The following is a 23,403-nucleotide window of genomic DNA, read 5'->3' on the forward strand; positions in this document are numbered from 1 at the left end:
ACCAGAATATGTACATCTATATCGGTGTCTATCTATATTTCTACATACTTCTATATTTTATCTCTCTATATAAACATGTTGAAAGGAATGAAACTGATCACAGGTTGTGCAACTCAAGAACAAAAAGACAAAGAATTTAATTTAAAAATGGACAAAATTTGAATAGTCATTTCTCCAGAAAAGACATAGAAATGATCAACATTACAAGGAAAGATACTATACATCATTAGTCACTAGGGAATTGCAAACCAAAACCACAATGAGAGATAACATCACATTTACTACGTTGGTCATAATTTAAAAAAAAAAATCAGAAAATATCAAGTATTGGAGAGGATATGGAAAAAAGCTGGAATATTTGTATTTTGCTGGTAGAATGTAAAATGGTACAGCTGCTGTGGTAATTGGCTGGATAGTTTCTCAAAAAGTTAAACATAGAGGGCTGGGACTGTGGCTCCAGCAGTAGCACATTTGCCCGGCATGTGTGAGGCACTGGGTTTGATTCTCAGCATCACGTATAAATAAATAAAATAAATATCTATCAACAACTAAGAAAATTTTTTTTTAAAAAACGTAGATTTACCATATGACCCTGCAATTCTGCTTTTAGATTTAAAAGGGAATCAAACAAATGTTGCCAGATAAATGTTCAGTGCAGCATTGTTAGTCAGTTTTTCACTCCTATAACCAGAACACCTGACAAGAACAACATGAAGGAGAAAATGTTTATTTGGGGCTTACAGTTTCAGAAGTCTCAGTCTATAGTTGGCCAATTCCGTTACCTTGGGCCCAAGATGAGACAGAACATCATGGCAGAATGGTGTGGTGGAAGGAAGCTTCTCAACTCATGGGAGCCAGGAAGCAGAGAGAGAGAAATCAATGAACTAGGGACACACTATTTCTCTTAAGGGCATGCCCCAGGTGACCTCCTCCAGCCATGCCCCATCTGTCTACAGTTACCACCCAGTCATCCATTTAATTATTAATCCATCAAATGGATTATTCCATCAATTGAGGTGTAGCTCTCATAAGCTAATCATTTCACCTCTGAACATGCCTGCATTGTCTAACACATGAGCTTTTGGGGAAACACCTCATAGCCAAACTAAATCAAGCAATATACACAGAAGAAAAGAGGTGAAACCAATTGACAAATGGATAAACAAAATGTGGCATATCTGTACAATGGAATATTATTTAACTATAAAAAGATTAAAATACTGATATCTGCTGCACTATGCATGAACTTTGAAAACTTTGAGTTTTGTCAAACTAGACGTAGATATCTATGATCCTATTTATATGGAACACCATTAGGATATAAATCCACAGAGACAGATAGTGGACTAGAGCTTTGCAAGGGTTACAGGGAAAGGAAATGGAAGGTGACTTCTTAATGGATATCACACTTTCTGTAGGGGTAAAGAAAATATCTTGGAACTAGATAGAGGCAATGATCCTACAACATTGCAAGTGTACTAAAGGCCGTCACATTTTATTTTGTTAATTTTATTTTTTTAAAAAATGAACAAATGAGAAAGGATAAAGACTATACATATATGAAAACAAACAATTTAGTGGCAGTAGATCAACACTACAAAAAAATTTAAACCAAAAGCAGCATAAAGATGGAAGAAAAAAGGCAAAAATTAATGAAACCTAGAACGAAAGAATTACAGAAAAAAGAAGAAAAAATGAACAAAACCAAACACTATTAATTGAAACAAAAATCAGTGAAATTGACTAAGAAAATGAAACAGGAAAGACACAAATTACAAATCCCAGGAATGAACTGAAAGCTCAGTAGTAGAGCAAATGCTTGCCATGCTCAAGGGCCTGAGTTCAATCCCCACTACTACAAAAAACAACTATCAGGAATGAAAGAGTGGCCATGAAAGTATGATAAGGGACACTTATGAACTAGTCTATGACTATAAATCCAGCAAGTTAGTCAGATGAGCAAATCACCTGAAAAACACAAATTGTCAAAATATATTCAAGAAGAATGAGATAATAAGAACCGCTTTATGTATTTTCTTTTTTAAATATTTTTATTAGTTATTAATGGGCCTTTATTTATTTTTATGTGGTGCTGAGAATCTAACCCAGTGCCTCATACATGCTAAGCAAGTGCTTTACCACTGAGCCACAACACCAACCCTGCTTTGTGTATTTTCTTCAAACTGTTCAACTTGTAATTAAACCCCTTCTAATAAACACTAAAAGCCAGGCATGGGAGTACATTCCTGAAATCCGAGTGACTGGGGAAGCTGATGCCAAATTTGAGAGCAGCCTCAGCAAAGTACTAAAACCCTGTCTCAAAATAAACCCTAAAATATGCTGGGGTTCTCAGTGGTAGAGCACCCCAGGTTTAATCACCAGTACCGCAACAAACAAACAGATAAAAAGAAACTTTCAGAAACAGATGGCTTTGCTGGCAAATTCTACCAACAAGTAAGAATCAGGTAATATGAATTCCACACAAATTTTTCAGAATAAAGAATAGGAAAGAATACTTCCCAACTCATTGTATGTTATAGGAACTGTCCTGATATGACCACAAAAGAACATTAGAAGAAAATAAAGTTAGAGGCTAATATCGTTCATGAACATAGCTGCAAATATTCTGAACAAAATGTTAACAAATCCAATCCAAGAATATAGGAAAAGGTCAATACAACAGGTCCAAGTGGTATTTATTACAGGAATTAAATGTTGATTCAATATGCAAAAATCAAGGAATGTAATTTACCATATCAGCAGGTTAAAGAAAAAAACATATGAGCATCACAATATATGCAGAAAAATATTTTGATAATATTCAACATCTGTTGTTGTTTGCATCTGGATTGTGCCCCAAAGTCTCATGCTGTGAAAACTTGGTTCCCAATGCAGCAAAGTTCAGAAGTACGGGCTATAATAGGTAATCTCTTCTTGAAAGGAGTAGATACTTAAAAGCATGCCCTTGGGGTCTTTACCTAGTCCCTAGCCCCTTCCTCTCTCTCTCTTTGCTTCCTGCCCTCAATGAGATGAGCAATTCTGCCCCACCATGTCCTCTCTGCCATCATGCCCTGCCTCTCACAGACCCACAGCAATGGAGCCAGCAGACCATCCACTGAGAACTCGGAGCTGATGAGCCCAGGGCTTTCCTCCTCCTAAGTTGTTTATGTCAGGTATTTTTGTCAAGGTGATGAAAAGATGACTAACACAATGTTGATTTCTGATAAAAACTCTCAGAAAACCAGAAGTTGTAGGAAATAAGCTCAATGAATAAAGGGCATCTGCAAAAAGCTTACAGCTAGAGTCATATTTGATGGCAAAATATTAAATTCATTCCGCCTGAGAAACATGGAAAGAATGTCCATTCTCCTCTTCATCGTTATACTGGGAATCTTAGATACTACAGTAAGGCAAGAAAAAGAAATAAAAAAAACATACAGATGTTAAAAGAAGAGAAAAAATATCCATATTTGGAGATAAAACTGTTGTCTTTATAGAAAATGCCAAAGAGAAAAACCTACACAAAATTACTTGAACTAAAAAACAAGTTTTGAAAGATCATAGGATACAGGACCAATACAAAAAATAAATAAATTAAAGCTGAAATTTACCTTTGTAAAGTACTCTTTTCAATAAAGACCTAGTGGCACATGACTGTAATCCCATCAGCTCAAGGGAGAATAGCAAATTCAAGGCCAGACTTGACAACTTAGCAGCACCTTGTCTCAAAATAAAGAATAAAAAGGGCTCAGATGTAGCTCAGTATTAAAACACTACTGGGTTCAAGACCCCTTGTCCATCCCCCCCTCAAAAAAAAGTGTTGTTTATAATAGCAATAAAAATTCCATGAAATACTTAGACGGGAAACTTAATTAAATATGTATGAGATCTGCATATATTCTACAAAACATTGAGGAAATTAATTAAAGAATAAATAAATAATACATGAGGATTATGGACTAGAAGTCTTGCTATTGTTAAGTATGTCAATTTTTTGGACATTGATCTATGAATTCAACAAAATTCTAATCAGTATTCCCAGAGAAAATAAAAATTTTGTGTTGTAGCAATTAAAAAGTTGGTTTATTTATTTTTTCCCTTTAGGAACATGAAAGAACAAGAATAGCTAAAACAATTTTGGAAGGGGAGAACAAAATTGAAAGACTGATATTATTTGGTTACAGAATCCTAGAAAACTGCTGCATGGTACTGGAGAAAGGACACACACATATACAGCAATAGAGCCTAGGAATAGACCCACATGTGTGGTGTTAATTGCTTCTAGCTAGAGATGTAAAGATAATTCAGTGAAGAAAATATACTGGGAACTATCTAACTATTCCTTTGAAGTATAAATACCCTGTAGAGGTTCCAGGCCTAAGGCTAAAGATTTATGCAAGGCCTCTAAAGAGGAGCCAGTCCTTCCCCTTATCACACTCTGCTTCTAGAGACATGCTTCCTGCTAGACACCTTGTGCAAAACCATATATCTTTTAGACTAGAAAAGAATGTGGGAATGATTAAATATCTATGTTCAAAAGAAAAATATCCAACAAGCATGAAAATCTATGATCTGTACACTAAACCCTATTCAAGAATTATCTCTAAGTGGGTTCATGTAAAATTATACAAATATAATAGGACATAGAGAAAAACTTTGTTACCTTGTGATCTTGAGAATTAGAGTAAGAGTTCTTAAACACATGCTAAAGAATATCCTTATCTGCTTACTGATCATCATGTGAGCCATTTCCTTCTGCAATACTCTGCTACCATGATGTCCTGCCTCACCTCAGGCCCCAAGCAATGGAGCTAGCTGACCATGTACTGAGATCTCTGAAACTTGCTTCTAATGAGAAATCAGATGAGGACCATATGGGGAAATTAAGGAAAAACCTTCCTCCCTCCCAACACCATAGGTGTTAATAATGTGCTCTTGCACATCTTAAGGAACAGAAAATTTTGATATATTATCACTATGTGAGTGAGGTGATCCTTTTGACACCAATTATTTGCAAGAAAAAGGAATTGAATACCCCAAGCACAGATATGATTAAGTCTTCCAAAGCCCAAATTTATTAAATTTTTAGGCTTTTGATGACAAATCCACTGAATTACTTTACAAATTTTAATTTTTAAACAAGTAAATATTAGTCTCCATAGCCCACTGAAACAAAAAATATGTCAATATAAACAATATCCAACAAAAAAATATGTTAATATAAACAATATCCCTTGCCGTGAAGCAAAGTTACCAAATTGCAAAGAACTAAAATTATACACAAGGTATTCTTTCACTTTTTATAAATTTTAATTTTTAAACAAGTAAATATCAGTCTCCATAGCCCACTGAAACAAAAAATATGTCAATATAAACAGTATCCAACAAAAAATATGTCAATAAAAACAATATCCCTTGCCATGAAGCAAAGTTACCAAATTGCAAAGAACTAAAATTATACTCAGGGTATTCTTTCACTTATTATAAAATTATACTCAGGGTATTCTTTCACTACAAAGAACTGAAACTTTAGAAATCAGTAAGAAAGATAAAAGAAAATTTCCAAACCTTAGGGGGAAAAGCACACTTCTAAATAATCTATAGGTCAAGAAAGTTCCCAGAGAATAAAAATATACTTAACCTAGTGAAAAATGATATTTAAAAATTTGTAGAACACATTTAAAGCAGTACTTGAAAATCGATAGCATTAAAAACACATTACAAATAAGGAATAGTCACAATTTAATAATGTAATTGGGAAATCTTGGGTGTTGAGGGCAGGGTGTTTGAAGGGCAAATAAACCAAAACCAAGCAGAAGAAATAATTAATGAAGATCAGAGATTAATTAGATTAAAATAGAGACAATGGAAGAAATCAGGGAGATAAAGAGCTGCTTGCTTGAAATGATTAATAAAATTTACAAATTATAATAACATTGATGAAGGAAAGAAGAGACAAATTTTCAACATCAAGTATTAAATGGAATATTAATTATGACAGACCCTGAAGACATCAACAGCTTTTTAAGGAAATAGTGACCCCCTCCTTCCCCCACAGAGAGTTCGTGTATTGGCAGCTTTGTCCTCAGGGTGCTGATGTTGGCCGGTAGAATTGTTAAGAGGTGGAACAAGTGAAGGGTTATTGGGTCATGGGCATCAGGACTTGGCAAGACCATACCCGCTAAAGATATGCACTTCATTCATGAGCCCAGGATGTCAGATGATTGAATGGGTGGATGCAGAAGCGACATAAGACAAAATTCTACACCTATGGATAAAAGCTCTTAGAAAAATAGGAATGGAGCAAATTATGGTTTAATTATATCTCTCAGAGCCTTTGTATAGGTTCTAATCCTCACCTAGGAATAAGGCCTTTTTTCAGAAATAGCAATATTATGATGTAATTACCTAAGATGGGGTCATAAGGGAGTAGGACAAGTTGTTGTTTCAGTGAGAAGTGTGACCTTATAAGGAGAGCAGGGCAGGCTACTGATTCACAGTGCCTTATATCCTGATTATCTTCTTTCCTATCTAATAGATTTTTTATGTAAAATATTTGAATATCCATCCCTTTGGTTTTATGTATGTCCTAGGGGTACCTCTGTGCAGTGTCCCTGGTGAGAACCTATATAGATAGCATCATAGCTTCAGGGTGATGACAAAACCAGACCTATTTGGGAAATGAAATTATAAAAATGTTACGGTGAGAAACCCATGCCTGGGGAAGGGGTCACTTCCCTTTCCCTTGCTCAGAAAGCCTGATGGACCATGGGTCCCCACCTTCTGGATTGTAAATAACTTCCCTTGGGAGTCTTGACTCCTCCCCTTTGATCTGTAAATGTGGAAGCTCTGGGCCCAAGGAAAAAGATTTATCAAAGGCCTTGTAAGAGGAGCCAATTCTTCCCCATATCACACTCTGCTTCTGTAAACATGCTACCTCTAGAAACCACTTGCACAATTCTATGTCAAGTAGACTAGAAAATTTATGACACTAGATACCTACAAATATTGTTAAAAACTGGGCATAGGGGCTCAGAATTTGTTTTGTTTTCCTCTGGGCCCGCTGGTGTAAAATAAAATTTGAAGTTCTTTCCCTTGATTGCTGCTTGATGCTTCTGGACCAGTCAGTTTCCCTCAGCATCAGTACCACAAAATGCTGATCTTGTGCATCTCTACCCATCTCCATCAATTACTAGTGTCACCTTGGAACGCATATGCATTGTGTGTAGGACTGTATGGAGAAATTATGAGAAACTTTTCCCCATCTAACCCCCATAGGTGTTAATACTGTGCTCTGTGATGTCTTAGGGAACAGAGAATCTTATCACAGTATCACATGTGACTGAGGCACTACCATCCTTTAAATAGCAGTTATTAGAAGTTGGAAGAAAAAAGGAATTGAATACCTTGAGCATAGATACGTTCTGGTCTTACAAAGCCAAAAGTTATTACAGATTTTTAGAATGAAAATGAAAAGTACATTGAAGTTATATACAAATATTAATTCTTAAAAAATTAAATATCATCCTAAAAACTACTAAAGCAAAAAAAAAAAAATGTCTGGAGTACTTTCTTATTTCTATTCCGAAATGGAAGCAGTTCTGGAGGCCCCAAAGGGAGATGACCACTGGGAGTTATGGCCAGGCATGCCTGGGCCACTGCTTGCTCTGATGTCACAAGGATCCATTGTGAGCAAGTGTCAAAGTGCAGGTATATAAGAGAGTGGCTTTGACTGAGTTTTTGTCCACAAGTACAGGAAGCTCTTGGTGGTGACCTGTCGGACTCCCAGATAGTTAGCGCGTTTGGTGGTTGGTGGTTGGCAGTTGTTGGTGGTGGTCTTTGGATATTGGTTCTTTGATTTGGGTTTGTTGTTTTGTCTTGTTTTTGTTTTTGATTTGGGTTTGTTGTTTTAGTCTGTTATTTTTTTTTAAGCTAGCATCCTTAGTTGGTGTTCCTGCTTAGGATGGATAGCCAGAGTAGTGAGAGTAGTGGAGTGGGGCAGGGGCCTAGCTCCTGCAAGACTACAGTCCTGAGGGACCAGTATGAGGTCCTGAGGGACATTGGGCATGGTGGGTTTGGCCAGATCAAACTAGCCCGCCATTGCCTCACTGGGGCGCAGGTGGCAGTGAAAGTCCTGCAGAAGAAAGGGCAGAAACTCCAGGTCCTCTCCGAACCGGATATGATGAGGAGCCTGGAGCATCCCAACATAATCCAGTTATTTCAGGTCATTGAGACCCGCAGAAATATCTACCTGGTGATGGAGCACGCAGATGGGGGCCAGCTATTGGACCAAATCCCGCTGGGTGGCATGCAGGAGGAAGAGGCGCGCAGACTGTTCCGGGAGGTAGTGTGTGCCGTAGCCTACTGCCATGACAAGGGCATGGTGCACCGAGACCTGAAGCCAAAGAACATCATGCTGGATGCCAAAGGTCACATCAAACTTATTGATTTTGGCTTCAGCACCTGGGTCACACCCGGCCAGAAACTGAAGGAGTCCTGGGGCACTCTCTCATACATTGCCCCCGAAATTATCCAGAGGAAAGCATATGAGGGCCCCCCAGTGGACATCTGGAGCCTGGGCGTCACTCTGTATTTTATGTTGACAGGGAAGCTCCCATTTATGGGATCCACCCGTAAGGAGACAATGCGGCAGATCGTGCTGGGATTTTACCGTGACCCTCCCCACGTTTCTCTGGCAGCACAGATGCTCATTTACCAAATGCTGACCCTGGACCCCAGGAAGCGGCCCACAGCCAAGCAGATCCTTCGGCACATATGGCTGATGCAGGGTGAGCGGCATTTACCCCCTCATCATGAGGCACTCCTCAAACACCCAGACCCCGAAATACTGACCATAATGTTTGATATGGGTTATGATCTACGCAAGACCTGGGTGTCCCTGGCCAAGAGAAAGTTCAATGGAGCCATGGCTACCTACCTCTTACTCCAGCACCAGAAAAACCAGGGGAAGGGCTTCATGTTCCAGGGGAAGCCTGTGCCTCCCATGGTTAAGCCTCAGCCATGTCCCCTGGATTCTTCCCATTCCCCTGTCCTCCCAATAAGGAGCCCCAGTGAGCCTGCCCTTCACACCTTCTCCTTGCCCTGTGAGCTTCCTCTGCCTGAGGAGGCCAAACGCTTAGGGCAGAAGCATATCAGGGGGGCCAGCCAGCGGCCTATTCACTTCCACTTCCCGCCTGCAAGAACCCCCACACCTGGATTAGCCTCCCAGTCTGACTCTGGGCAACTCCACACCAGCAGAAAGCTCTGGAAGCGGGTAACTAGGGGGATTGCTACCTGTGTCCGACAACTGTGCTGTTGCATACCACGTGTCAGCAATGGGGTGGCTCCAATGTAAGAGGGCAGAACCCTGCCAGATTCATGAAGTGTGGCTCCAGTGAAGGGGAGAGCTGACCAGACAATACCAGGGGGCAGCCAGAGGACCCTGTTCTCTGTGGATCCTGACACCTTGTTTGGGGCCTCAATCAAGTGGACTCTGAACAGCTGCAGGAGAAGATGTGCCAACTACCTCAGGTGTCTCTGCACGGGTTCCAGCCCAGAGCACTTCTGCATCCACCTGGACATCAGGAGTCTCCTCTGCCCCCACCTGCAGAAGACATCAGAGATGGCTCCCCTGGGACACTCCCCCCTGCACTGCTCCTCTGTCCTTTCTCCCATTTTCCTGAGGCGTTTCTTAAATATTTTTCAAATTTTGTAATAAAAGTATTGTTCAAAATAAATGTTTATAGTTGCTTTATTTGTAATCACCTCAATCTGGAAACAATTCAATTGTCATTTGGCTCATGGATAAGCAAACCATGGTATGTCCATACTGTAAAATGATTCTCACCAATGACATGTACAAGTCTTGATTTAAAAAAAAAAATGGATGAAAATCAAATACTTTACACTAAAGGAAAGAAACCAGATTCAAAAGGCTATGAAGTACATGATTCTATTCATATGGCTTTTGGAAAAGAGAAGACAGACCATTGGATGCCAGGGGCTGGAGGTAGAGAGAAGGGGTAGACTTCAGAGAATCCCAGGGGAATTGTTTCTTTGTAGTGCTGGTACATTGAACCTAGGCCCTTGGGAAGGATAGGCAAATGTTCTACCACTTAGCTGCAGCCCCAGCACAAAGGGGAAACTGTTTTAATTAGGGAACTGTGTCTGGATTGTGATAACATATGTGACTGTATATATTTGTCAAAAGTAGCAGAACCGGTAGCCAGGTGTAGAGGTGCATACCTGTTACCTCAAACTTGGGAGTTTGAGGCAGTAGGATTACTAATTCAAGGCCAGTCTTGGCAACTTAGGCCCTAAGCATCTTAGTAAGACCCTGTCTCAAAATTCAAAATTTAAAAAAGGCCTGGGATGTACGTCCATGGTAGTGCAATCCTTGGTTCCATTCCCAGTAAAAAAAAAAAAAAAATATATATATATATATATATATATATATATATATATATATATATATATATAGAACTATAGATGAAAAGATTGAATTTTGTAGTGTGTAAATAAAACGGAAAAATGTAAAGAGACAAAAACAACCAAGAAAATTTTGAAGAAAACCAAAAAATTGAAAGTATTTATTAGATATCAAGAAATATAACAATTATTTGATTAATATAATTTATATTGGTTCATAGAAAAATAGAATGTTGATACAAAATAAAGAACTTAGAAACATCTGTGTATATAGAATCTTGATAAATGCTTGTAGAGGTGGGGCAGGTCTGTCTTTGCAATAAGAGGATACAGGATCATTAGTTTATTATGTAATTTTTTAAAGTATAACTTATTTTCTGCCTAACAACCTATACAGAAATCAACTCGCTTACCAAAAGTTGTCTAGAATGTGGAACAACAGGAAATCTCATACACTGCTGGTGAGAGAGTATAAAGTGATCCAAGCATTTGGGGAAAGAGTTTAGCATTATTTTCATAACGTGAAAATGTGCATACCCCATAGTCCAACCAATTCCATTCCCCGGTAGGCACATATGCAACAGAAATATGTGCTGGGTGGCATGTACCAAGACACATGGCAGCATTTGTCATTGTAGCCCCAAACTAGAAACAACCTGAATATTCATTAATAATGAAATGGATCAGTAAAAGTTGTGTTTTTCTACAATAGTGTAGCATAAAACAAAGGAAGGAGTAAAATATAAAATGGGTGCTATGGTTCATGGTGGGAAACCTGTCCCATTTTCTGGGTTGTCTTTTTCCTCTTTATGGTGATTGAAGAAATTTGCATTCATGGCCCCATTTTTTCACTCTTTCTAGCAGTCAAGCTCTTGGCATGTGACTTTGTAGTTCCCCTTAGAATAAAAGGTGGAATCATCTCTCTGCCTCTTGATTCTGGGTTTCTTTGGCCAACAGAATGAGATGTAAATGAGAAGGATCCAGTTCTGCATGTGTCCTCAAGAGACACTGTTTGGTTTTCCTTCCTTTCTTCCCCTATCCGCCCCCCAACTTCTTTGGCTTCTTATGTTTCTAACATCACTATGAGAAAGACACATCAAGGGGTTTTCCTTTCATCCTATCCCGTTTTCCTGTGCCCCTAATTCATTTATATATTGGGTATTTGTAAATTGCTTTTAATTTTATAGAAGCTCACAATGAGAGATTGCCTTGAGCTTCAGAGAGCACATTGGACTTGAACTTTGATCAATCTCGGAACTGTTGAGGCTGTGAAGACTCTTGGGAACAGGCTAAATGTATTTTGCATTGTGAGATGATTGTTAGCTTTTGGGGGTCAGGGGCAGAATGTTATGGTTTAGATGTGGTTTTCCCCAAAATTACATGTGTTGGACAATGCAAGAGGGTTCAGAGAAATGATTGGGTTGTGAGAGCCTTAACCCAATCAGTGATTTAATCCCCTTAGAGGAATTAGCCAAATGCTAACTGAAGTGGTAGGGTATTGTTGGAGGAGGTGAGAATTGTGTGGCTTTGGGTATGTACCTGTATTTGGTGTGTGGATTCTCTGTCTCTGTCTCCTGATCACCAGGTAAGCTGCTTTCCTCTGCCACACTCTTCCACCCTGATGTTCTGCCTCACCTCGAGACTGGAGGAATGGTGCCAGCCCTCCATGGGCCTCTGAAACCGTGAGCCCTCAAACTTTTCTTCCTCTACAGTTGTTCTGGTTAAATCTTTTGGTCACAGCAGTAAAAAAAGCTGACTAAAATAGTGGAGCAACAGTTACTGTCCTGGCTGCCACCTACAGAGGTAGACCCAGTGGCGGTGTCCAAACCAGACCATTTTTAAAGCAGGAGTTTGCCTATGTTCCCACAACCTGGTCTCTTCTTCTTTCCTACTTTATATTGTTCCAATTTCTTCTTAAATTAGATTCATTTCTCATTGTTTGCAATTCAGAGCCAGGTAAGGCAAAACTGTTTTCAGTACTTTAACAGAAAGGCAGCCACTTTGTTGAGACAAGACCACCTGAAAGCACAAAAGGAAAGGATATATGGCTTTGCTAAAGGAGGCTCTTTCTGCCTACAGCAAGGAACCAAATACGTCAGAAAGTCAGATAATATTAAGTCAAAGTCTCTGCCTGTTTTAGTTTTTGTGCTGCTGTGGCCAAAAGACTTGACCAGAACAATTTAGAGCAGGAAAAGTTTGTTTGAGGGCTCATGGTTTCAGAGTCCCAGTCTTGACTGACTCCATTGCTCTGAGCCCAAGATGTGACAGAACATCATGGCAGAAGAGTGTAGTGGAGAAAAGCACCTCAGGACATGGCCACCAGGAAGCAGAGAAAGAGACTCTGAAGACCAGGGACAAAATAAATACCAAAAGGCACACCCCCAGTGACCCTTCTCCTCCAACCATATCCTACCTGCCTAAAAGTTACCACCCAGTTAGTTGATTCTAGTGGATTAAGCGTCTCAAAACCCAATCATTTTACCTCGAAACTTTCTTGCATTTTCACACATGTGAGTTTTGAGGAGCTACCTCTTACCTAAACCATAACACTGCCCCAAGTTGCCTTAAGTGAAAGAGCAGGAAGAGGACGTAAATATCATAGTATTTACAACAGAGACATGGAAAAGCCTGGCCCCAACCCCACCAAGCACTAACTCCAGGAAACTCTTTCTTTGACAAAGGTATCAACTGCCTATGCACAAGCTTTGTATGTAATGTCTGGGGTTCATGGATCCCCAAAGAATATCCCTGCCTCAGATACCTGAAAATGAATGTCATTCAAAAAATAATAATCAAGCACAGAAATGTAGCCACCAATGGGTTTGCCCAATTGGTTACTAAAGATTAAACTATTGATTCATTTTTTAAAAAAAGAATACAGAACTGAGCCTTACACTTAGCAGGAAAATGGAAAAACGAATCTACAGAGTGCACTTTTCAAATTCAAGAACAGTACAAACTTTTCACAAACTATCTTTTCTTTGGTATTCAGTAACTACACATAAAAGGGAGTTTTGCTATATAGTATATTAACTCCTCTTTATTTGGTCAATTTAAAAATTCCTCTTTCCCTTCAACAATATCCAAATGAAGATTTTTGTCTTTTCCTCTTCCAACTTTTGTTTTTCCAAATGGACCAGAGCCCAGTAATACTAAAGGAAGAGTATTTCCTCCAGGCTCAGTGAGTCCATGGAGGACAATAATTTGGGTTTTCTCTGTTAATCTAAATCTAGCACCAGAAATAAAGCTTTGTTCCTGGCCTTTAATCCTCTCCAAAGCAGATTCAATGAATTTGCTTGAAGTTGCACTGCTAAAGTAAAGACAACATGGTACCTAGAGGTAATCCCCATTCTTCCATACTTCCAGTAAGAATCAGTATAATCAGCCAGCCTCCTCAAATGAAATGTATGTATTGAATTGAATTTCTACCTTTGCCCTCCTTGTCAGAGTTATCCATTACTCTCCATTCCCTTGAGAATATTCTTATCACATCACACAGGGATTACAACATCCTCTTAGAAGCTTGACCTACTCTTTTCCCACCCCCAACAGATTCTACATAGTACATCAAAATAACTTCTCTAAAACCAATCATTTTTCTTCTTCATTTTATTCAGGGGATACCCACTGCCTTACAAAGAAGTCTACACACCGTAGCATTCCTGCAAGGCCATTCAGAATTTAATTCTCTCCTGACAGTAGAGTCTCTTTGGCACTTCTTCTCCTTCAGTTCCATTTACATTTCCCCAAATGCATTTTCTTTTTCTTGTGTCTGAGGCTTTGCCAGGGGAAGAGAAAGAGACTATGGTTGAATGTCTTTCTTTTCTGTATTTGTTTTCTTTCTCCTCCACCTCTTTCTTTCTTTCTTGTTCTCCTAGTGAAATCTGCTTCTCCTTCAACCTCAGCTCACATGTTGCCTTCACTGGAAGTCTTGCAGACTGCCCAAACCTTAGCTCTGCATGTTGCTCCTTAAGGCTATCACCATGTCATATTTTCCTTTATGTCTGTATTCCCAACATAGACAACTGTGTGCTCTGCAGTCAGGCCTAGCCCTCAGCAAGCAATAGACATTGAACAAGTGATTTACAAACTTCTATGCTTTTTCTATTAATTCTTTTTTTTCCTCCGTAAGTGCACATTTGCGGATGACAAGACAAAATCTTGGGTTTTGATTTTTGGAGTCTCATTCCTGATGCCATGTTAACCACCACTCTGCTCTTGATTTCTGAGATCAACCTTTTAAGATTCCTCAAAGATCACCTGCCTCTTGTCTCTTTGTGCCTAGTTTATTTCATTTAACAGATCTCCAGTTTCATCCATGTTGCTGAAAATGACAAGATGTCATTCTTTTTGTGGCTTAATAGCATTCCATTCTTACATGTACCACTTTTCTTTCTCCACTCATCAGTGGATGGAAGCTTAGGCTGCTTCCACTCCTTGGCTCTTGGCTCTTGTGGACAGTGCTGCAGTGAACATGGGAGTGAAAGTGTCTGACACAATGATGTTATTTCCCTTGGATATATACCTAGAGTGCAATTGCTGGACCATCGTTTGATCTTTAATTCTCTGAAAAATGTCACACTGTTTCCTTGAAGGATTGTACTTCCTACCAACAGATTGTGAGGGTCCTCTACTCTCAAAATCCTCACCAGCACATGTAATTGATAATAGCCATTCTTACTGGTGTAAGGTGATATCTGATGGTTTTGATTTGCATTTACCTGATGATTAGTCATGTAGAGTATATTTTATGTGACTGTTGGCCATTTTTATCCCCTTTTAAGAAATATCTATTTAGATCTATTGCCCATGTTTAATTGGGTTATTGAGGTTTTTGAGTTTGGGAAGTTACTTATATTTTCTGGATGTCAATCCCTTGTCAGATGTATTATTCACAAATATTTTCTTCCGTTCTGTAAGTGGTCTCTAGATAAGGATGTCAATTTTGTTTATATTTCCAAAGAGCCAGCCCTTTTGGAGGATTAATTTTTTGTATTTTTTTCAGCCTTTACTTCACTTATTCTTGCTCTGATCTTTGTTATTTTTTTCCATCTACTAATTTTTCTTTGATTTGTTATTGTTCTTCTAGTTTCATGTAATGCAGCAACAGGTTGTTATTTGAGATCTACATTTTTGAAGTGGACATCGATGACTATGAACTTCTCCCTTTTTATTGCTTTGGCCATAGTTTTTGGTATATTGTATTTCTATTTTCATTTGCTTCCATACTTTTTCAATTTCCTTTTTTTTTTTTTTTTTTTTTTTTGTCCATGGCTTGTTCAAAAATAGGTTGTTTGATTTCCATGCATTTGTATAGTTTCTAAAGTTTTTTCTTGTTATTAATTTCTAGTTTTATTACATTGTGGTCAAAAAAGATACCTGATGCAATTTCAATCTTTTTAATTTGTTAAAACATGTTTTGTGGGCTATCATATGATTTATCCTGGAGATTGTTCCATGTGCTGATAAGAAATATGTGCATTCAGAAGATGTATGGAATTTTCTTAGATGTCTACTAGGTTCATTTGGCCTAGGGTACAGTGTAATTCTAATGTTTCTTTGTGATGTTATGGTTTGTATATGAGGTGTCCCCCAAAAGATCCTGTGTTAATGAAGGAGGTGAAATGCTTAGATTATAAGAGCTATAACCTAATCAATAGATTGATCCTTTGATGGATTAATAATTTGAAAGGACTGCTGTAGTGGGTAGTAGCTATAGGCAGATAGGGTGTGACTGAAAGAGATGAATCACTGGGGCCATGTCCTTGGGGATTATGGGATTATATTTTGCTCCTCTGGCTCCTCCCCCCCCCTGTAACTCTATCTCTATCTCTATCTCTCTAACTGTGCTTCCTAGCTGCCATATAGTGAGTAGCTTTCCTGAGCCTTGCACCTTTGGCTGTGATGTTCTCCCTCACCTTGAATCCAAAGTAATGGAGTCAGTCAACCATGGACTGAACCTCTGAAATCATGAGCTCAAATTAAACTTTTCCTCTCTACGTTTTTCTTATCAGGTGTTCTGATTACAGTGATGTAAAGCTGACTCACAAAGATGATTTCATATCTCACCAATTTTTCCACTGCTGAAAAGTCCCCAAATAATACTGTACTAGATAGAGAGTCTACCTTCCCTCTAGGTGTATTAATATTTGCCTTACATATTTGGAAGTTCTGATATTGGGTGCTCTAAAATATATATATATTTAGAGTTCTTATTTCTACTTCTTAGGATTACGGGATGTTGGGATCTGCTCGGTATTAGATTTCACCAGCCTAGTATTGAGTTCTAGTACAAAGGCTTGTGCTTACTAATGTTTCCTACCCCAGTGAATGGGGTCTTGTACCACAATGTGCTACCTGAGGTTGAGGTAATATTGTGAAAGCAATCACTTAACTTCCTAGGCTGACACTAAGCTGGATCATATCGGAGTTTCACAGCTTCAAGAAACTGCACAGCCTCAGGGATGCACGAAGTCTCATGCTGCAGCTGTTAGTGATGCAGGCTAAAACACACTGTCCCACTAGGGCACAGGTCTGTCTGGTGCCTGGTTGGTTCTAGAATGTCACCTGCAAAAACTGGCCTGGTGATATTTGGGCTGTTTGAGATTAGGGAACAGGTGGAAGAGACAGTCCCTAAGCCAACAATACTGAATGGTATCTGAGATCTGCACAGTCTCAGGAAAAGAACCATTAGGACTCAGGTCTACCCCAAGGTTGGAAATTCTGCAGGCAGAAATTAAAGTCTACTCCACTGGTGCATAAGCCTCTGCCTGTTGCTGGCTAGGGTCATTATAGAGGCTATGCCTGTGATCTCTCTGTTTATTGGGCCTTCAGTGTTTATAGTGCTGGGTCTCACTGTGGTGAACTTTGCACTACAAGACAACCCCCTGTGCTGGCTTTCATGGCCTACTCCCCAGCAAGTGCAGTCTTGTTCTTAGCTCTTCTGCCAGAGGTTGGAGGAGGGTGGTGAATGCAATCATCTGACTGGCCTCAACAGTTTCAGCTACATAGTCCTTAGGTTTGGGGTTGTGGAGCTTTGCCCAGTACTGGGTTTCACTGTGGTGGGCCTGGTACTGGGTTTCAAGTCTAAGACATAGCCTAAATTCTCTCTCCCTTACTCAGGTGGGAAGCATCTCTCTGCACACTGGTCTGCCTAGAGTTGGGGAAGGTGTAACAGGGTCAACTTTCTTTCCTGACTTTTTCAATTTCATTTTGTTATGCTAAAAGCAGGCATGATGGTCTCTCACCTGATTTCCATATCTCTCTTGACAGTAGTTTTGTGTGTAGATAGTTGTTCAAGTTGGTGTGTCTGTAGGGAGACAACCACCAGAGGATCTTAGCCACTATCTTGCCCTGTACTGTTGCTCCAAATCCTATAGTAGAGATTATACACAAACATTTAGTCTGATTTTTTTGTAGAAAAATTCTTTGTTTGCTCCCCCCCTCCCTGAAAATTCACATTTTTCAACCCCTAGATGGTCAAACACTTCAAGTTTGCATTACACTTCTAAAAATTTCTGCTTAAAATAGAAGCCTGCCATTGTACATTATCCCCAAAGAGAAATGTACATTTGAATTAAAAATGAAGTCCTCCAAGCCTATCTTCTCTGGCTATTCTTCTGCAACACAGGTAGAAATGAAAAAGTTGTAGTTTCCTGAGGTCTAGGTAAGACAATTATTATGCTATGCCGTAGGCAAGACAATTATTATGCCAAATTCCATTTTATAAGATGAATATTTTTCACTCAAAAACCTAATAACCTGTCTTTAAATTAAGTAAATTCATCCATATATCTAATTTAGGAAAATATATTTCAGAATTATTACTTTTTCAGTATGTTTAAAAGACACGGAAGGGAAAGAATATTAATGGTGCTAAATGAAACCATACTAGAGTAGTTGTGATAGAAGTCATAAGATACACTAAGATTGTTGGAATTCTGGATTCATTTCTTTTTATTAAGGAGATAAGAGGTATTTGGAGTTCCCTGTCAAAATTGTTATACGTTTATAGCAACAGAAGTTCTACTAATAATTAGATTTTTTAACAGCATATTTTTCTCTCTTCCATATTTTGGAACTATGAGGAAGTAAGTGAAAATTGAGGATTCAGAAAGGTTATGTATTCATGTGCCTCAAGGAAGTCTTACATTTTAATTTTGTAAAGCTTATAACAATAAAGAAAGATGTATTCTTAGGAAAATATTTTCCAACTTAACAAAATATTAATGAAAGTTAGAAAATTATGAATAAAAACATTTGAATCACAATATTATGAAAAGCTTTTTATGATCTAATCTTATAGTTGGAAATTCATTTCCAAAGAAGGTTTAAAAGCTCCATTTGTCTTTCAAAATCCAGTAGTTGCAAACTTTCCATGAGTGTTAATATGAGTTAAGAGCAGATCTTTAGAATAAGTTTCCTAAATTGTTTTTATTATTTATATTTCATTTGAGACCAGAAGGAAAGTAGTATTCCCCATGAGCCAATGAGCAATGGTTAAAGTGTTTAATGCGAAATGGGAAATCCATTAGTTATTAATATTTTGGAGTCCTAAATTCTAATTTTGCTCTTATCTCTCAGTTATGATCTTATTATTCAAACCTGGGAAGGGAATTTTGATTGAAAAAAGCCTTTATGAAATCATTGAGCAGTAGTAAGCAGGATGTGAGGATGTGCTGTGATTTCCGTAGTGCCCACATTATAACCCCTTTATTATAATACCAGATTGGTATCGAATGAGAGAGTGCAGTTGCCTAGAGGCCTGAGTATTAAACCAAAGAGGATTATTAAAGCCTTACATCATACTAGAATTTGCCTTGATAAAATTTAGACTTATTTGAGATCTTCTGCCTTGTCCTTCTTTCTTATTTCTCCCTTTTGAAATGAGAATGTCTATTGTATTTTGGAAGAACATAATTTGTTTGGCTTTAAAATTTTGCAGCCAGAGATGATTTTTGCCCTATGAGCAATGGTGTAGTCTTATCCCTATCCCATTTAGATAATATTTAGATGAGGCTTTGAACTTTAGACTTTGCAGTTGATGCTAAAATAAATAAGATTTTTTGAACTCTTGCAATAGAAGAGTGTATTGTGCTTGTGAAAACCACACAGATATTAAGAGTTCAGGGGAAGCATGTAAGGAACTAAACTGTGTCCTCTTAATATGTTGAATTCTAAACCTTCTATGTGACTTTATTGGGCATAAGACATTTAGGAGTATAAAATTAAATGGTGTAAAAACACAAAACACTAAAGCCCTAAGATGATACAAAGTGTTCCAAAAAAAAAAAAGACTCCAGATCACTCTCTCTCTCCTACCTCTCATGCTTCCTTTAGTCTCCTCTCCCATCCACATGTTTGGAGGAAAATCTATGTGAGCATATAGTAAGAAAGAGGGCATCTGGAAACAAGGAGGAGACAGTTCACACAACTCAACAATATTGGTACTGTGAGAAAATAAATGTTTATTGCTTCAGTCGCAGTCTATAGTATTTTGTTAAGGAACAACTGATGTGTTACGTTAAGTCCATGCAAATCTTTTAGGCAGTAGCAGATAGTATTTTCAAGACTATATTATTGGACCAATGATTTTAAGAGATTTTTATCCTTAGAAAAGTAGGTTAAGCTTTCTCACCTGCCAAATGATTTATAGGATGATCATAAAGAAAAATAACACAAAATGCCTAAAACAGTACTGTAATGAATATAAAGGAGCATAAACTTAATGAGCTGCATTCAGAAGATATAAGAATTAGGTAAAGTCATTAATTTAATGAGAGATGTTAGTTCCTAACTACCTAGTTACCTTTTTCCCCAGGTTTAAAGTGAAATTATTATGTGTGTGTTCTCATTTCAATTATATAATACCAATGAACCTCAAAACTTACATTTGTCAGCTCAATGGTATGATGATTTTTAAAAAGCTTAGGAAATATCAGATGTAATATGTTATAATTTCATATTGTAAGTAAGATGCCCTAAATATAAATGATATTCTATGTGGGATTTTAATTTTGAATAATTTTCCAAAATTAAAATATATTAACATGTTCAATGTTTAAATTCAATGAAGGAGGAAGCTCTGGAAAGTGATGTTATTTTATGTCATTCCTTACTTCTGTAAGCATACCCAGGTGATGAACAGAAATAATAGGTGATGCCAGGCATAAAAACTGTGAATAAAAAATTAATTTCATCAAATTATTTCTAGGTTTTTGTTGTTATTTCTTATGGAATATTCATAATCAAGTTTGAGAAGGCAGAAATGTGTTCATTTGTATGTGTCTATGTATTTACCTAGCAATCTATTCATCTTTAAGCACATAATTTTAGTTTCCATAAGGTAATTTATTATTTGTTCATTACCCTAATATGTGGCTATTAACACACTAATACCTACAAAGGGTTAAGTGTGCTATATTAAATAGTGTCTTCTGATTTATTTTGGACATTTTGCCCTAAATTAATTGTTGGCAACTTAAAAATTTAGCTGACTCACAAGAGAGCTTTTTCCATTTTTTGGCAACATGTTACAGAATCATTGTTATGCCATGCTAACATACTTTCCCTTGCTTATAGTTCCACTATATAACAGGATCCCTCTTCTTAAGCTTAAAATAAAGGAAAAAATAACAAAGTGAAAGGATGTAAAGGAAAGACTATGTTTAGTGCATCTTTAGTGTATGTTATAATATTGTGGCAAGTATTTGCTACTCAGAACTGCTAGTACAACTACTGTCTCTATTTTCTTACTGATTAGAAATTTCAGATCTGACAAAGACCCAATCAACACAGGATGAGCTGAAACAAATCCTACATTAATGTATCATATGGTAGAGAAAGCACTGCTCTTTGCTGTTTTTTTCATGTAAAATGATACAATAAGTACTTTTTGCAACACAAATTACTATTCCCAACTTTGGTACCTCAACTGACTAGGTAATACAGTTATCAACCATGTCAAAAGCATTTGAATAAAAATTGAATAATAAAATAAAAAATAAAATAAAATAAATAACAAAATAATAAAAAAAAATTTAAAAAGCATTCAAATAACTTCTCTCAGCCACTTTCTTTCATTCCGTAGCCTGTTTTATCTCCATCATGTCATGTAAATGACATAGACAAAGATAGAGAACATAAATAAAAGTGAAGATAACTGAATTCAGCACTATTTAGATCATTTACTTCTTACCAGGGGACTCTCTTTCACATCTGAGATTACCTCTCAGTTTTTATTACTTTCACTTTCCTTTCATATATCTTTTCCTTATTTAGTTTCCTGTCCAAGATCCTAAACAGACTTCCAGAAAGTTTTTTAAATATGCTATGCTAGAGGTAAGGCTACTGGTTCCTTAAGGCTGCTTCTAGTAAAGTTGGTTTACATTATACAACAAAGCAGAAATTTGCATTTTCAAATTTACTTTTCTATCTTTTTTTCTGGCATACCCATTCATACTCTCACTCATTACTTCCAAAACTTTTCACATCTAGTCTAATTCTACTTCCCTTATCTTGCCTGTATGTCCTACTTTATACTCCAGTGGGCTGTACTTACCAGAACCATATATAAAATCTACAAAGGAAAAAAAAATGTACAGCAATTATACAGATGAAAAAATCTCCCACAAAATATTAGTAAATTGAATCCAACAATATATATAAAGAGTTAAGCACATGGCCAAGTAAGATTTATCCCATATGTGCAAGCTTGATTTTTTCCTTAAAAATCAATTCAATTTCCCATTATTATATAAAGAAGAAAAAGGCTATGGTTGGATCAATAGATGAATAAAATGCATTTCTTAAAATCCAACACCAATTCAAATTAAAACCTGCAGCAGAATGCAGAAGGAATAGAGGATATTTTTTATTATTTCTTTCTTTTTAAAATTTTATTTGATGGCACTAGGGGTGGAACTCTTGGGTGCTTTATCACTAAGCTACATAGCTAGCCCCCAACTCCCACCACACACAGACTTTTATTTTATTTGAGATAGGATCTCACTAATTTGCTAAAGGTCTTGCAAGATTGCTTAGGCTTAAGTTGATCCTCTTGACTAAAAGTCTCCATAGTCACTAGGCTAGGAGGCATGTGCCACTACACCCAACTCAGAAGATAACTTTCTAAATTTCATAAAGAACTTCTACAAAAATTAAACATAGCTACCATCATTCTTTTTTTCTTTTTTAACTTTTTTTTTAATTTTGGCACACGCATTATTAACACAATTCAGCATAGCAATGCATTGTTTCTCTGTTATGTTTTTGAATATCTTTATTTATTTCTATGTGCTTCTGAGTATTGAACCCAGTACCTCATGTACATGAGGCAAGCACTCTACCATTAAGCCACAACCCCAACCCTGCTACCATCATTCTTAAAGATGAGAAACTAGAAGTTTTGCACTGACATAAGGAACAAGACAAGAAGGCTAAGGCTGAGGGTGTATTTCAAGTTTTGTGGTAGAGAATACATGAGGAATGTGTGAGTCCTTGGGTTGAATTCTCAGCACTTAAAAAAAAAAAGAAAGGAAGGGAGGAAGGAAGGAAGGAAGGAAGGAAGGGGAAAAAAAGGTCAATAGAGTTTTCTTTCAGCAATCTTTTTCTACTTATATTAGAAGCCTTAGCTAATGTATAATGAAAAATCACAAAGTCCAATGAAAAAATCAAAGAAGCAAAGGCAGTGATATTCTATGCTTGTGGACAAGAAAAATCATTTTCAAGGAGTCAGTTTCTCTAAAAATGATTTATAGGTTCAGTGCAATACCCTCAAAATCAAAGCAAGTAATTACATTTTATAACTTTTTTTCAGTTTAATAGACTCTCTCTAAAATCATATTAAACTCAACTCTGGACCTCAAACTGCTCTCTCTCATCTGTCATATCATAAGAAAACTTGAAGTCATCTTTAACTACCTTCGCCTTATTTTGACAAAATATAGTTTACATAGACTGTCAAGAGGCCAAGAT

At 37.4% G+C, this 23,403-nt stretch overlaps 1 protein-coding gene across 1 annotated transcript; it reads left to right on the plus strand.

Annotated features, from left to right (window-relative positions):
- The first annotated feature begins 7,963 nt into the window (after nt 1-7,963).
- LOC124103737 (sperm motility kinase 2B-like) lies at nt 7,964-9,355 on the plus strand. The gene has a single exon (XM_046460443.1). The coding sequence runs from the start codon at nt 7,964-7,966 to the stop codon at nt 9,353-9,355; it is 1,392 nt and encodes a 463-aa protein (XP_046316399.1).
- The last annotated feature ends 14,048 nt before the right edge of the window (nt 9,356-23,403 follow it).

The sequence above is a fragment of the Marmota monax genome, unplaced genomic scaffold, assembly GCF_021218885.2.
Source record: "Marmota monax isolate L192 unplaced genomic scaffold, Marmota_monax_Labrador192_F-V1.1 WCK01_AAM20220418_F8-fsc00006, whole genome shotgun sequence".
In the NCBI taxonomy this organism is placed as follows: Eukaryota; Metazoa; Chordata; class Mammalia; order Rodentia; family Sciuridae; genus Marmota; species Marmota monax.